Consider the following 16,905-nt stretch of genomic DNA (forward strand, 5'->3'; position numbering starts at 1 on the left):
AGCTTTCAGGTGACTAGAGATCACAGTGGTGGATCAACTTCTCTTCCACTGGTAATGATGAAAAATGACAAGTATCTTCCTAAAGACATGTGCCTCTCGTGGCTGTCATGCACTAGTGTCATCATGCAGTTTATGCAAACAAATAACACGCCACAAATCCCTAAGCTGGTAACCGGCATGCTGATTAGCCTTCGACTTTTTACACATACCCTGCCAGATGTACTGTTTTTGGCATGTCTGCAGGTATAAATGGATGCTTAAAAGATAAAGGCAGCTCAGTATGAATGCTATTACTGTCTATCGTTTTATTTTATGAAGTCACTAATTCTTAATTTTTGACAGGCTCTTGGCAGGTTATAATTACAGTGGGGCAAAAAAGTATTTAGTCAGCCACCGATTGTGCAAGTTCCCCCACCTAAAATGATGACAGAGGTCAGTAATTTACACCAGAGGTACACTTCAACTGTGAGAGACAGAATGTGAAAAAAAAAATCCATGAATTCACATGGTAGGATTTGTAAAGAATTTATTCGTAAATTAGGGTGGAAAATAAGTATTTGGTCACCTCAAACAAGGAAAATCTCTGGCTCTCACAGACCTGTAACGTCTTCTGTAAGACGCTTTTCTGTCCCCCACTTGTTACCTGTATGAATGGCACCTGTTTGAACTCATCATCTGTATAAAAGACACCTGTCCACAGCCTCAAACAGTCAGACTCCAAACTCCGCCATGGCCAAGACCAAAGAGCTTTCAAAGGACACCAGGAAAAGTATTGTAGACCTGCACCAGACTGGGAAGAGTGAATCTACAATAGGCAAGCAGCTTGGTGTGAAAAAATCAACTGTGGGAGCAATCATCAGAAAATGGAAGACATACAAGACCACTGATAATCTCCCTCGATCTGGGGCTCCACGCAAGATCTCATCCCGTGGGGTCAAAATGATCATGAGAACGGTGAGCAAAGATCCCAGAACCACACGGGGGGACCTGGTGAATGACCTGCAGAGAGCTGGGACCAAAGTAACAAAGGTCACCATCAGTAACACACTACAACGGCAGGGAATCAAATCCCGCAGTGCCAGACGTGTTCCGCTGCTGAAGCCAGTGCATGTCCAGGCCCGTCTGAAGTTTGCCAGAGAGCACATGGATGATACAGCAGAGGATTGGGAGAATGTCATGTGGTCAGATGAAACCAAAGTAGAACTTTTTGGTATAAACTCAACTTGTCGTGTTTGGAGGAAGAAGAATACTGAGTTGCATCCCAAGAACACCATACCTACTGTGAAGCATGGGGGTGGAAACATCATGCTATGGGGCTGTTTTTCTGCCAAGGGGACAGGACGACTGATCCGTGTTAAGGACAGAATGAATGGGGCCATGTATCGTGAGATTTTGAGCCAAAACCTCCTTCCATCAGTGAGAACTTTGAAGATGAAACGAGGCTGGGTCTTCCAACATGACAATGATCCAAAACACACCGCCCGGGCAACAAAGGAGTGGCTCCGTAAGAAGCATTTGAAAGTCCTGGAGTGGCCTAGCCAGTCTCCAGACCTCAACCCCATAGAAAATCTGTGGCGGGAGTTGAAAGTCCGTGTTGCTCGGCGACAGCCCAAAACATCACTGCTCTCGAGAAGATCTGCATGGAGGAATGGGCCAAAATACCAGCTACTGTGTGTGCAAACCTGGTAAAGACCTATAGTAAACGTTTGACCTCTGTTATTGCCAACAAAGGTTATGTTACAAAGTATTGAGTTGTATTTTTGTTATTGACCAAATACTTATTTTCCACCCTGATTTACGAATAAATTCTTTACAAATCCTACCATGTGGATTCATGGATTTTTTTTTCCACATTCTGTCTCTCACAGTTGAAGTGTACCTCTGGTGCAAATTACTGACCTCTGTCATCATTTTAGGTGGGGGAACTTGCACAATCGGTGGCTGACTAAATACTTTTTTGCCCCACTGTAGCCTTGCAACAGGCAAACAAACAACTAGGAGGTTCATGCCTAAGCGTGTGTGTGAATTTAGCTCTAAAATCCTTTCCTCAATAACCCCTTTTATCATCTCATTAATCCTTGCTGTCCGTCCCCGTGTGCAACTATAAGGTAAAATTCTCCTATTTGAATATGTCCACCTCATCCTTCACTTCCATTAATGCAAAAAAGCCAAGCCAAAGTTTACCTGAGGGTAAACACACAGGTGGCCAAGCCACAGAGTGCAGGCAGCTGATGGTAAGATCACGAGAGCGTGCTATTAGGGAAAATCTTTGGATTGTTTGACTCTCTTTCATCCTCTGAATCCGTCTTTCCGCCTCACCACGGCTTTCAAATGTAAGGCCTCATTACCTCAGACAAAGCTTAGGCAGTGTTAGAGCCGTTCCTCTAGAGCACACATTCCATTTTGCATGGATCAGTTAGGATTTAGGAAATTTAGTATGTATAATTATATTTTATATTTGTTTGTGTACAATAAACAATGTTGTCCCTCCATTTACAGGCAGAGGGTCTTCTTCATAGCATGTTTGCACCACCATGCTTCCATAGCAGCAAGTGTCTTTATCTGTGTTTTCGGGGCCTTCAGATCAATACAGTTCTATTTATAAAGCGCTGATTTACAATAGCAGTCGCCTCAAGATGCTTTATATTGTAAGGTGGAGACCCTACCTTAGTACAGAGAACAGCCCTACAATCAAACAACCCCCTCTGAGCAAGCATTTAGCAACAGTTGGAAGGAAAAAACTCCCTTTTAATAAGAAGAAACCTCCTGCAGAACCAGGCTCAGGGAAGGGCAGCCATCTACCTGATCCATAGTAAAGCCTGATCACTGCTGCATTGTTAAAATTGATACCAATATTTGGTGATTTAAAAATATATAGACATATTAGCTGATCTTTTCTTTCCTTATCAGATACACAAATTGGTTTCACTAAAATGTTATAGCTTTTCATGAATCTTACTAAGATGATGTGACAATGCTGTTGCTTTTGTGATATTTCAAGCATGTGATGCAACATCAGGAAAATCACTGTTTCATGCTGATAACCAGGTTAAAGAGTGTTTCTTCCATATCTTCTTTGGTTTTTTCCTTTTTAATTTATGTGTCGCTAGAAATGCTGATACCAACATACTGGCAAGTAGCTAATATTAGCCAATATATCGGTTGGGTTCTACTGAAGGGCACAACAGCATTTTATTGTGCATACTCTCCTGACTATGTTGGGATTATGTTTCTTTTTTTTTTTTTCACATTTTAAGATAGTGTGTCTTGAAATTTTCTACCTCATTTATTTTTCTGTTTTTATTTATTTTTATAAATCTGCCCTCAGACAATGCCTAAAGTGTACCACCAACACACGGGTGTTTAGGGCAGTCTTTGTCTGCACTAAACCAAACACTGTGTGATGGCTAATGTTCCTTGCTGACACTGGAAATCTTTGTGCCCGTCTGATCGCTGGTTCATCTTTTTGACAGTCTGCTGCTCATAACTTTACAACAAGTAACTCTGGAAGTGCACTTCACCTGCTCTGAACTCAAACTCTGAAATCCACTGAAGACAATGAACTTTTACATCCTTTTCACCACTTTGTCCACCTTTGTTTAAACCATCTTTTACTCCCATTCACCTTACATGAATTGCTTTTTTATGTCTCCTTTTTACCGTATCCCCTTTTTGTTAACCTCCATGTCCTTCCAGCCTCCACATCTTACTTCTGCTCTTCCTTTCATCATCCATCGAGACCCCCTCACCACACCCTTAAATCCCTTTCCTATACAGTACCCCCATCTCTTAGAAACTGGATGACTCCTTTACCCTTTATCAAACTTACATATTGGAGTGACAGTGCCCAGCCAGAGAGTGAAAGAAGAAGAAAAGTAAGGCAAAGTGCTTCAGGAGACTAAAGGGGAACTACCCCTGAAGCACACCTCCGGTCTTGTTTGAAGCATGGGCTTCACTTGCTGCTGTACTTTCTTTCCTCAACTGTCTTTCTACATCAAGGAAAACTCTGGAAAAGGAAGGAGACACCGGGCCTTTTGAGGCACCTCGCTGGGGAACCAATTTCCTTGCAGTAGTCAGCAGGGTTCCGTGTTAAACCGGGACAAATAAGTATGGCTAAAACAAAAGAATAAAAATGCTGCTGGCTAAGCAGGCCGGGAGATCTTAAATTGTGTTTTGGTATTGTAATATTGAATTGCGGCGTTACATCACTTACTGCCTTGGGATGATTTCATTTGCAGTGCTACTGTAAACACTTTGTTCTTAAATGCCCTCCCACAACACTGTTAAAGAATAAAAATTTGGCCTTGATGAATACAGTATGAAGAAAATGCAGCTAATGAAACAGATGACTAATGCAGGGCAGGTTTTAAAAGCAGCATCCTTTGAATGATTTCCTTTTTATTTGCATGTAGTGAATATTTACATAGCACTCGGAGCAAATTACTAAACAAGGGGACTCTGCATATAGAAAACATACTTTAACCTTTTATCCATAATTAATGGGGTGATGAGTAATGATGATACTTAACCCTACGAAAGCATAAAATGACACAGCTGTAAAACTTTATGGTTATGGTAATGAGACATAATAGACTATAAAGGCTTAGAGTAACTGTTCCGACACATCACATATGTACCATGCAGCATAAATAGGAGCTTAAATTTCGATATCAAGTTACAACTTCCAATCGCACAGCTTTAAAATATAAATATTAAATCTGTACAAATTAGTGCCAGAAAGGCTTTTGTCATGTATACAATTATCTCCTTTTATGAACGACTCTTACGTGACATACATTAACGGTAAGTCCTTTCAAACTAGCTGAACATATTGGAAAAATGAATAAAGATTTCCTCTGAAAATTTTATTTTCCGTCACAAATATGCAATAGCCTGAAGAAAAAAGGTCCAAAGGGCCCCTGCATTTTCATACACAGATAAACACGACAGGCTTGAGGGCAGCCAATTTATTGTGCGTGTCATTTTCCACAGCCCTTGGTGCAGATGTGCGAATAAAACATTGCAAGATAACTTTGACAGGAAAGAGAAAGAGGAAAGAGATATGACGCACTTGGAGATTAAAAGGTACTGCGATAATAAGGTGTCCTTTGTGCTGTGGGGCTTCATTTCATGTATGGCTAACTGTTTAAAATTTGTTATCGCATAAAGAAAACCATGCACAACATAGATGAAAGGAACTGGTGCCCACCATTAAAGATGAGGAGAAAAATAATATGAAATAGAAGAAACAGAATAGAAATGAGACAACAAGAATAAGTACACATGTAAGCTCTTGAATTCATGCAGAGGACTAAATGAAAGAGAAGCTAAATACATTAACTAGGCAGGGAAATGAATCATTTTTATCAATCAGGGTTAATCCAACCAAATGTGTGTATTAAAGACATCATGGGTCATCTTCTGGGAACAGCTTTAATCAAGTCAGCTCAGTGCCCATCAGCACTAATGCAGTTCCTAAGATTTTCTAATAATCTTTGATTGAATAAAATCATTTCAAAAGTATACCATGTAAACATCAGTCTGAGTTTACATTATGGGCATTTAGCTAGCGAGAAAAGCAAGACCAAAACAACAAACACACGGTCCTGTGTACAGATGGCTTCTTTTGATGGGGTCATTTACATGTATCCTGGTGCAGGCAGTGGACAGAACAATGCAATTTAAAAAGCCATCAGTGGATCGCAAGACAATCAGACACAAAATTACAAAATTAATGAATGCATCAACAAGTCAGCCACGCATAATTAAACTGAATCTGGCTGTCTTGACAGAAATATATTGTGTTTGTTCTACTGGAAATGAAGAGGAACTGTTTAGCGAGTAAATGTCTGCCTGAAATGAAGATGGACTGAAACACAGTTTGATTGCAAAAAGAGCATTATCTGTGTAAAGGGTAAGCCTTCTTGCTACCACCCATGATCTGGAAGGATGCACAAATCATTGGTGGCTGCTAGAGATACAGTCTCTGTGTTTTTATTACTAGCACCAACTGTCAACACCGTCGGGGAACTGAAATAAATGACTGGACCTGCTATCAAGCAGTCCCTATTTCATCCCATCTGCATCTGCTGTTCTCACTGAAAATAATATAAAGGTCTACAAAAGGTAGGACACGTGAGATTAATCTCTGAATTTTATTCTCTATAAAATGTCAAACAATAGCGATATTTGTGGGATAGCTGTGGGATATTTTTCACATGTATTTTTACTTTTATTATCTGAGACGCCAAAAGATTTGTGATATTTGCAAAGAAATCCGCCACATCCTTACATGTTAGCAGAAAGAACCAGCAAAATTCTCTGTTTTTCTCCCCTTGGTCACTCTTCTGTATATACCGTACTTTCTGGACCATAAGCCGCTACTTTTTCCCTAGGTTTTGAGCCATGAGGCTTATACAAAGGTGCGGCTATTCTGTGGATTTTTCTTCCACCACTAGGGGGACTCTAACCAGAATTAGAATAAAAAACAAGATAGATGAAAAAATCAATGCAAAGAAGAATACACTACTTTTTCTTTAGCAGATAGAACACGCACAACAAATTACCAACTAATTATTTTCAAATCCTCGCCCCTTCATCATGGAAACCACACGAAGAAGTTCGTATGATGCAAGTTTTAAGTTGAAGGCCATCGATCTTGCTATCCAGGAGGGAAACCGCGCTGCTGCACGCAAGCTTAGCGTCAATGAGTCTATGGTGAGACGTTGGAGGCGGCAGCGGGAAGAGCTCATGCAATGCCAAAAGTCGAGAAAAGCTTTCAGAGGACATAAAAGCAGGTGGCCTGAACTTGAAAATGTCCTGGAGGAATGGGTGAACACACTGAGAGCAGGTGGCCGAGGTGTATCCACTGTACAGATCCGACTGAAAGCCAAAACAATCGCCCGCGAAATGAATATTAAAGATTTCAAAGGTGGGCCGTCATGGTGTTTCAGATTTATGAAACGTAAAAACCTGTCCGGCAGGGCACAGACCACTCTCTGTCAGCAACTCCCCCCTGACTATCAGGAAAAAGTTGAAAACTTCCACAAATTCGTTGAAAAAAAGATACAAGAAAACTCCATCGGACCAGACGACATAATCAATATGGATGAAGTACCTTTAACATTTGATCTGCCTCTGACCAGGACCGTTAACAAGACAGGTGCATCATCCGTGTTGTTGAAAACAACAGGCCATGAGAGGACGCACTTCACCTGCGTTCTGGCATGCACGGCATCCGGACAAAAACTTCCACCAATGGTGATTTTTAAGCGCATAACTATGCCGAAAGAACAACTCCCGAAAGGCATAGTGGTCAAAGTTAACACCAAAGGGTGGATGATAGAAGGTCTAATGAAGGAATGGTTAACGGAGTGCTATGGGAAGCGCCCGGGAGGATTTTTTCACCGGAAAAAAGCACTGCTTGTTTTGGATAGCATGAGGGCCCACATCACAGATTCTGTGAAAGCAGCGATCAAGAAAACAAACTCCATTCCAGCTGTGATTCCTGGAGGTACAACAAAGTTTTTGCAGCCACTTGACATCAGTGTAAATCGGGCATTTAAAGCTGCACTACGGGTTGAGTGGGAGACTTGGATGACAAGCGGTGAAAAGTCATTCACAAAAACTGGCCGCATGCGAAAAGCATCCTTTTCTGATGTCTGTCAGTGGATCCTAACAGCGTGGAGTGCTGTGAAAGAATCCACCATCACCAATGGGTTCCGAAAGGCTGGACTGCTGCGCGAAGAGAGCGGCGCACCTTCAGAGCCAACTTCACCGGAGGATGACAGTGACACGGAGAGCGAGACTGATGGAGACAGATGTGATGAAGCGCTTCTGAGCCTGTTCAACTCCGACACTGAAGAAGACGACTTCATGGGTTTCAGCGAAGATGATTAAAGTGACATGTGGTTTCAAATACAGGAAAAATGGAGGTAAATAAATAGCGGTTATTTTCTCTTGGTTCTGTTACGTTTTAATCAGCAAAGTTGCTGCCGTGTTAAAAGGCATTGTTCGGAAAGAATCTGTTCAGGTACATACTTGTACATTTGCACTACAAGATTGTTCTGTACATGCAGTAAATATCTATTTTTTCATCATAGATATCTGCGGCTTATAGCTGGGTGCGGCTTGTATATCTTTTTTTTTTTAATTTTTTAAAAATAGAGCGGATGCGGCTTATATACAGGTGCGCTCTATTGTCCAGAAAGTACGGTAGTTTAGTTTCATATATTGGGATTAATCAGTCAATGAAGCAACTGCAGCAGCAGTTTATTTATTTTCGATTCTTCTCTGTGTTGCTGCTTTTCAGGTTAGTTTATTCTTCGTTTACCACTTCTTCTTTTTTTCTAACTGTGAACATATACTGCAGTTTTCACAACATACCTTGCCACATACTTAAGGTAAAAGAGGACGACAAAAAGGCGTGTTTTGTACTTGAAGCACGGAAGAAATTATAAAGTGTAGCACTAAAAACCTGGAGTTCAAACCTCACTTCATCTTGAAACAGTAGCCAGTTTCTAATGAAGATTACTACCAAGTGGAGAGCAGAGAGGGAGTCCATTTCAAACTTGGCAGAACACCAGAAGGGGGGAGGCGAGGCTAAAGGGGGCACATGTTTCACGCCAACACTGGTGTTCTGAAAGATGGTGGGCTGGGGCTGGAACACACCCAGCTACCTCTGTGCCCTCTCAAGGTTGGCTGCTGAGAGGAGTGGGAAGAGCCTAAACCTTTGCCCCCTGCATCATCCGGTGTCCTAATGTGACGCTGACTATCTGCACTGGCTGCAATCTAAATGAAAATAATTCTTCTCTGTTACTGAAAGACATGGTGAGGAATTTTATCATAGAAGAAACTAATACCCACCAAGACCCAGATGTGACTCAATTAGATGACACAAAATTAAATGACCTTCACGGCAGAAAGGTAAAAGATACCCACCGGCAAGGAGGAATGTGATGAGGCAGGTTTCTTTTGGCATGTACAGCTTTAAGCGCGAGCCGCTGAAGACGTATTCTACCACAGCCTCTGACCGGCCAGCCCTCTGCAGGAAGGGCAGGAACTGCTTGGCTTTCTGTGTCTCCTGACCAGCAAAGAAAGAAAGAGAAATGGCATCGTCAATTTAAGTCACAGCGGGACTTTTTGAGAAGGAATAAAAAAACCAAAACATTTCAAATTTGAAATAGCTATGTAGTCAAGACACAGCGTAAATAGGTTAATAGACAACATAATGTGTGTGCTTAATTCAGATATTTTTACACGTCGATCAGATCCACCCAATTAAAAAAATAAATAAATAAAAAATACTCTCTTTTCCCGTTTCAGTCTCTGTTCTCAAGGGTGAGTCACTAGCTTAGTGGTGTGCTTGGGCCAAAATTACAAGCAGAGCCAAATCATGTGTATTGAAGCCGGTTCAGTGATGTAGTGGCGGCGGAAGATTTGTAAACGATAAAAAAAAATATTTAATATGCGTCTACTCCAGGCATGAGCATGTAGGCACAACAGACCAGTGAGTCACTGCCCAGTGTGTGGCAGTGTGGACATGGGAGTAGGCACGAAGCCTCAGAGGAAAGGACGGAGCTAAAACGAGTAAAGTCAGAGCGAAAACATGTGTTCTCCCACTGTTATTGCGAGTTTATGCGAGGGTCAGAGCGGTTCAAAACCACAAATATCAATAATCCCGTTCCTTTTTTAGAGAATGCTACACTAGACATAAAGCAGCAACAGAAAAGACGGACGAGAAAAACCATGCAACGCGCGTCACCGGGGTTTTTGAGTATTCGAGTAAAGGGTATGTGCTTCAGTCATAAGATGTACCACCTGAACTGCACCCACTGCAATCCAAAATAACCCCCTCGGTGGGAGACGTCAGAACTGCACGCTTGCTCGTACACACATTTACAGCACCTGCAGTGTGTGGGCTGTGCAGTCTAACTTGGTTCCGAAAAAGAAAGAAAGAAATGAAGAGACATGGGAAAGGAGAGGACCTCATTATGCAACCTTTAAAGGCATGAGGTGAGTCAAGTGCTGTATCTACTCTCCTCCCACTACCTCTGTACATCTCCTACACAATACATTTATAAACCCATCCTTGCTCTATTTGTGACTGCATCCCACTCAATGTACATAATCCCTTTCAGTAAACCTGTACCACCAAAGGATGCTGACGTATAGAAGCGTGTAAGAAGTGTGTGAGTGCTTGTGTGTGTGAGGGTGCCCGTGTATGTCCGCAGTTGCATGTAGGCGTATACCAAATTAAAAAGAAAAAAAAAAAAAAAAACAGCGTGAAGAAAGTGGATGGATGCTGAGGTGTGGAGTTGCAATGTTGCTATTTTGGTCCTTTTATTAGAATGCTCATTACATTAGCCTAGCCAAACAACTGTGCATGTGCATGTGCATGCACGCGCGTGCGCTCACGCCCACTGGCATCAATCCTAGCTGGTGCTGCAAATCATGCATCTCTTATTTGAAAGTGACAGAAATGCTATAGAGGGGCTCTGCACAGCACTCATGTGCATGTCACACATAAACACATGATGGAGCACAATCGCGCTAAAAATGCAAGGACGGCTACGACCTTTGTGGGCTTAATGGGACAGAATTTAACGAGTGTGATGTGCAATTCTCTGTGTGGCCTATAATAATTTTCTTACTACTGTTATAGTTAATTATTGAGCACCTCCCCGTGCAACCACTTCCAAGTCATTGCCACATATTAAATGTGGTCAGTTTAGCCAGTTAAGTTGGGTGGAGGTTTATAAGCAGGAATTGCATTAAACTTCCCAGATGAAATATAAGAGCTGCTCAGTCAGCACAACAATTCCCTGTCATAATTATTTTTACAGGGACTGCCGGTAATTTATTTGTGCTGCTGACACAATGAGCCTACAATGATGACAACGTAGAAGAGCAAAACATCTGAGAGCACTTATACACAGCCACATATTAATGACTTATTAGCCAGACTCTGAAGTCCAGTTGGCGTTAAAGAGCTTTAATGATTCGTTCAAATGCATCATTAGAGCAGAGCTTATACCCTCACTGGCCACTTGGTTAGGTATAGCTTTTTAACTACTGCTCGTTGCCACAAATATCTAAATCAGCCAATCACATGGCGGCAACTTAATTCATTTAGCTATGTAAACAAGGAGAAGGTGACTGAATGGGGATGAAAGTTGATGTAAGTCACGAGACGGGCTGGTGTGCGTAATTCAAGAACTTCTGATCTACTGGGATTTTACTGCACAGCTACCTTTGGGGTTTAAAAAGCTTCCATGTGAAAGCAGTAATTTAAATAGCCAACGTTAATTTAAGGTATGCAGAAGAGAATATCTGAAGAGACAATACAAGCAGTTGGGCTACAGCAGCAGACGACCACACTGGCAGCTCCTGACAGCTATGAACAGGTAACTGAAGCTACAATTTGCACTGGCTCACTAAACAGAAGATTGGGGGGGTGAAAAGTTACTTGGCTCGGTAAGTCTTGATTGCCTATTGTGCGATTCAGGCAACAGGAGGGGAGAATTTGGTGTAAACAACATGAAAGCATAGATCCCTCCTACCCTGTATCAGTGGTTCAGGCTGCTATTCTATGAATAGAATTTTGGGCACACTTTGGTCCCTTTATTATCTTTTATGACTACAGTGTTCCCATCTCCTGATGGCTGCTCCCAGCAAGATAATGGATCAAGCGACAAGGCTCAAATCATCTCAAACTGGTTTCTTGAACATGATAATGACCTCCACAGCCACCAAGAGAGAACCTCCAGGATGTGGCGAACAAATCTGCACCAACTGTGATATTCCATCATGTGAAAATGAACCAAAATTTCAGAGGAACGCTTCTAACATCTTGTTGAATCTGCGCCAAAGAGTGAAGGTAGTTCTGAAGATAAAGAAGGATACAACCGGGCATTAGCAAGTGAACTTGAAGTGTCCAATGAGTGTGTCTGGCCAAATCTATATAAACACAGTTGTCTGCAGATACAGAATAAACTGGGTAACTGCATCACAGCCCATTATAAGATAAATAGGCATGATTTTGAACTGTGAATCATGCAAAGCTACTCTAGAGTCCAAGAATAAAAATACAGAATCTATGAGTAAGAAAAAAAAGAAAAGAAATACAGACTAATTAATTTAACAAAATGTCTCTCCGGAGCAAACAAGAGTACTACAATAGTGAGAGAGACAATGAGGTGTTAATGTTTCTGAAGTTCAGTTTCCACTTGTTAAGTGTCTTGTCAAAATCTATAAGAGACGGGGAGTCGACAAGCACAGTGTTAAGAATTTTGCTTCTATACACACAATGGGTTTCAAATGAGGCAATCAAAATGTGATTGCTTTCAGCTTTAATTAAAAGGGTTTAACAAAAAGAAGAATTAACCCTTTCAATTACAGCCATTTTTGCATAGTCTGAATCCTGTACTTAAAAGCAATCGGACAAACACAATCATAAATGAAAGGATGATTGCCATAAACTCCACATAAATAAAACTACATATCTTTAATGAATAAAATACAAAAAAATCTATTTTTATATTAAAGTGAGCGCGACAGCGACGACAGGGTGAACAGAAAACAGAAAGACGTGATGATAAAAATTTGAAAAACTGCGAGGAAAAATGCATGATTTTTAAAAAGAAAAGAAAAACAGGGGGGGAAAGTGCACCAATCACCCATCACTTGTTACTGAAATACTTTTCCTCACACTGATGCTCATTTGGTAAGCACTCTCAATCAGGCTTCATTAGCCAAACGATGCCTCTATCAAGCCCCTGGGCACACGTAAACAAGCTAGGACGACCAAGTCTCGCTGATGATTCTATTAATGATGCTGCATATTTTTAGAGGACACTTATAGGGGTGAGTCAAGGATTAGAGAGCGTCTTCTGAGAATCACTGGCCTGATGTATCTTCAGGTTGTATGCAAATGAGTCTGCATGACTACATGTTAATCAGCGTACATACATTTTTATTCCGCTTTACACAGAATCTGCCAATCTGTATCCATTTATACACAAAAACATACTCACCCCAGAGATGTCAGCCACTCTGTGGATGGGAACCTCCTTCTTGCTGTGCAGCCCTTTCCCATTTTTGATGGCCCTGCAGTAAAAGGGTTAAGCTATAAACACATGTCTCTCAAGCATAGCTCAATGGCTTTATTAGATGGAAAAAGCATAAGACTGGAGGTTTATTAGACCTGGAGAAACAAAAGCTCTTTCTTTGTCATCACTGTAGATACATGGAGAGCTACTGTGGATTTGTAGAAGTAGAATATAAATTCATTCAGTTTTCTTTCCCTGAACTGCCATTACAGCACAACTGAAAGCACTAGTGGGAGGATTTTTTTCCTCCTCTCAGCCAGATAATCTATATGTTTGAGATGAAAAGTCAAAATGATGGCAGAAGAATAATAATGGAAGAAAAATTACAGTTATACCAGCGAAAATGAGGAGAAATTGAGAGATGCTTTTATAGAGAGTCAGCTAGCAGTTTTTAGTGATGGTTACCACAGCTCCAGGGACAAATAAAATGAAGATGGCCTGAGGCTGCAACTGCGAAGTGGGGGCGAACATGCCACAACTGGGTCACTGGGATGCAAAAGCACTGCCTTTAAGGATTGACTGTGTACATTCATATGAGCATGTATACATGTGCATTTAACAGCCAGGAGGAGGTTCCTTTGAAGGCTCTGGGCCACTAGCCTTGTGCAGTGGAAACTAAAAATAAAGTCAAGGCCACAGAAAGAAACCTCCCATCAACTCTAATAGAACCCCACCAGGGACAGAGAGAAAGGGAGAGAAGAAGAAAAAGAGAAGGGGTAGAGAGAAAAGGAAATGGGAAAAGAGGAGAGCTAGACCAAAGAAGGACAAAACTAGCTAAGGTGCAGAAATAAGGACAAAATGCGCAAAGGAAGAAGGAAAGCGGGAATCAGGTGAGAAAGGAGAAAAACAGGGCAACTGGGCAGTGACACACGAAAGAAAGAGGAGAAAGAGTTAAACCAAGAGGCTGTGGCTGCATTTGCTCTACCTATAGCAAGCAGATCCTAATCTGTGGCAGAGTAATAAAGCCTGTACTAAATCTCTCCTCAGCATCTCCATATAATTATTCTTAGGCCCTGTGTAAAGAGCCTCTGATTTAATGTCTAGCACATGGGAAGACGTGTGTTTATGTCCCTTGGCATGTAAAATAAAAAAGGAAAGGGCAAAAATGCATGCATGATTCAATATGTGAGGGTAATGACATGTTTCTGCAGGAAAAAGCAGCAATAGCTGTGACATGCTGGAACTTATGACGGTGGTGACGCTAAAATACACTCTGAGAAATTGAATTACTTCACCTTTGCAGTGCAGCATTTAACAGCAAATTCAAAAGAAAACTGAAGGAGGAAAAAAGCCTCAAGGTCATTTTTTTTAGTCTCCTACATTTCACAAAAGCAAAATCTCTCAAGGTCAAAAGAGAGAGTGCACACATGTGCGTCACAAGCATGTTTCGTTTGAAGCAAAAAATGTGTATTTCTGAGAATTAATCATTTCAAAGACCCCCCAGCCCCCCTTCATGCCACGTGCACAGCAGCGTTAAGTTCAAGTAAAAGGTAGACGGAGAGTGCTTTGTGTGAAGGAGCGTGTGTTCCTCACCGTGCCTCTGCGGCAAGCAGTTCGTCATAGTGGGAGGAGCGCTGGTCATCATCTTGTCTGTATCTGATGACTGTGGCAAGGCCTTTACTTACGAGAGCCTCTGCTATGTTGCTGGGGAACAGAACAGAGAAAGAAAGATTACTTTAATTAAAAACAAAAAAACAAGCAAAACCCCTCGGCTTCACAAAGGAGCTCTAAAGGGAGCTAGCTCAACGGGGGGGGGGGGGGGGGGGGGGGGGGGGGGTTGCTTACAAACAAAGGTCACTTAAATGTTGACAATGCACACTTGACTAACCCCTTCTACCGTGTGATACTGATGTAGGGAAGAGAGGATTGAAGGCAGAAAGACGGGGACATTGTGCTGCTTAATGTAGCACTTAGTTGCTAGCCCTTGGACATCAGTGTTCTAGCTAAACCATGGGAGAAAGAAATGAAGGGACAGAAAGAAACTCTTCAGAGTATTTGTCAACATGGTGCAGGCATGGAGACTGACGCAATCATTCAGCCCTTGTTGATGCCAGTTAAACGGTTCCTTTTCTATATTTTAAAATTCTTCTGTTGGAAATAATGCCGCTAAATGGGCGATAACCTGAAAGCAATCGTCTTTAAACTATGTATGAAAAGGTTTTAGGCATTTGATCCCCATTTTACTTTCTGCAAGCAATAGCGACACAAGAAACAAAGCCACAGAAAAACATTTTCATGGACAAAGGGAACAAAAGGTCCCTCAACAGATGGTCTTATAATCGAATTGATATTGGATGACGTGAAACGATGGAAGCACTTTAGACAATCTTAACTCGCACAAGACTCCAAAAGTTCTCCAAGACTGTTAGATCTTAAGTGTACTGTGCATGAGTGTCTCGTGGAGTGATTTCGAACAAATAGCCACCCGCTAAGTTTCCAGCAAAACGCAATTCTTCGTAAACAAGCTACCGAGTCTCGAGTCCATTACCACAAGAATAGCTCATACAAGGTCAAAATCCTCTGCCCTGCTGACCAAATCAGGCCCTGACCTCAGGCCTCATGGGGAGCCTCACCAACTGTTCCATCTGAAGCAGAGTTGCTGGTTCTGGTTTGACCTGACCTCTGTACGGACATGCACTACCAAACACAGGACGGCTGGTTTGATGAAAAGAAGGCATCTACGTCTCCATGTGCGCATGTGCTTGATGTGTTGAGTGATATAAACAGAGGGAACCAGAAGATAAGTGTGGCTTTTAACTTTTTTTTTTATTATTTATTTTTTTTGAGTGAGAACAGGCTTCTGACGTTTCATTTCAAGCACTGCGGCATTAAAGCGCCTCTCTGATTAAATTTGAACCTCTGAACAGTTGTAGTAGTAGGTATGTGTCCTCATATCTTTGGTACTGTGTAAAATACATGTTTCAGACGGATGACCCGAATTCCTTCAAAGCAGAGTTTGTAGATAGAAAATAATTGCTTGCACTGAGGTGACCTTTTTCTTCTTTTTTTTAATATGAACTTAAAAGACAAAGAAACACTTTCAGGTTACTTTATGATTGATGGTGAGATTACGAGTAATATGGATTTAAAAATGAATATTTTGTGTCATTTTACAACAGATTAACCTGACTTTTAAAGGGTTTAATAGGGAAGCAGCTGTACTAACAAAATAGAAATGTGTTAGTGAAATAATTTACACTGATAAATTACGTGCTGTGTGATCTCCCAATAAGGTTGGCTCAGTGGTCTCCTACTGCACACTAAAGACAACCGAACAAACCTAAAGTATTTTGATTTGCAGTTTTTCTATACTTCCATGTTTTACTTAGCCTTTCTTGTTTCATATTGCTGGATTATCTCGAGCCATTCTCCATCAGTACCAACTCGGATTGATTCGGCGTGACTCGATGCGGCACGGCACGGCACGGCTCGCCTCAACTCGTTTTCCATTGCAATTGAGTACCACCTAATGTGTGTGGGTTTGTTATAGTAACGCAGCCGAGTGTGTCCTATGACATAATTAGTACACAACGCGAACGCCTCATCCAAAAGGTGGACGTCGAGACATCAATATACCTCTCATACTGTGGCTTTTCCTGAGACTCTGAGACCACAGTGTTGTTTCTGTGTATCCATTTCCATGTGAAGCCATGATTCATCGAGTGATGACACTGACTAGCCAATCGGTGGCATACTCTGGTGATCGCCTCAGATTGCTTGGAACCCCAGGGGAGAAGGTACCTGGTACCAGGTACTATCACCTAATGGAAAACCCTGAAAACCGTGGCGAGCCGAC

General features: G+C 41.6%; 1 protein-coding gene across 1 annotated transcript in view; it reads right to left on the reverse strand.

Annotated features, from left to right (window-relative positions):
• The window catches only part of snd1 (staphylococcal nuclease and tudor domain containing 1), a 179,761-nt gene that overhangs the window by 122,518 nt on the left and 40,338 nt on the right, over positions 1–16,905 (reverse strand). The window contains exons 13-15 of the mRNA XM_085386845.1: positions 14,643–14,753; positions 13,035–13,107; positions 8,941–9,082 (exon numbers count right to left, since the gene is read on the reverse strand). Of these exons, the coding sequence (XP_085242971.1) occupies positions 8,941–9,082; positions 13,035–13,107; positions 14,643–14,753 (326 nt within the window). The remainder of the gene's footprint in view (positions 1–8,940; positions 9,083–13,034; positions 13,108–14,642; positions 14,754–16,905) is intronic.

The sequence above is a fragment of the Rhamphochromis longiceps genome, linkage group LG17 (genome assembly GCF_057381845.1).
Source record: "Rhamphochromis longiceps isolate RC_006_pf linkage group LG17, R_longiceps_female_GT1.1, whole genome shotgun sequence".
NCBI classification, from domain to species: domain Eukaryota; kingdom Metazoa; phylum Chordata; class Actinopteri; order Cichliformes; family Cichlidae; genus Rhamphochromis; species Rhamphochromis longiceps.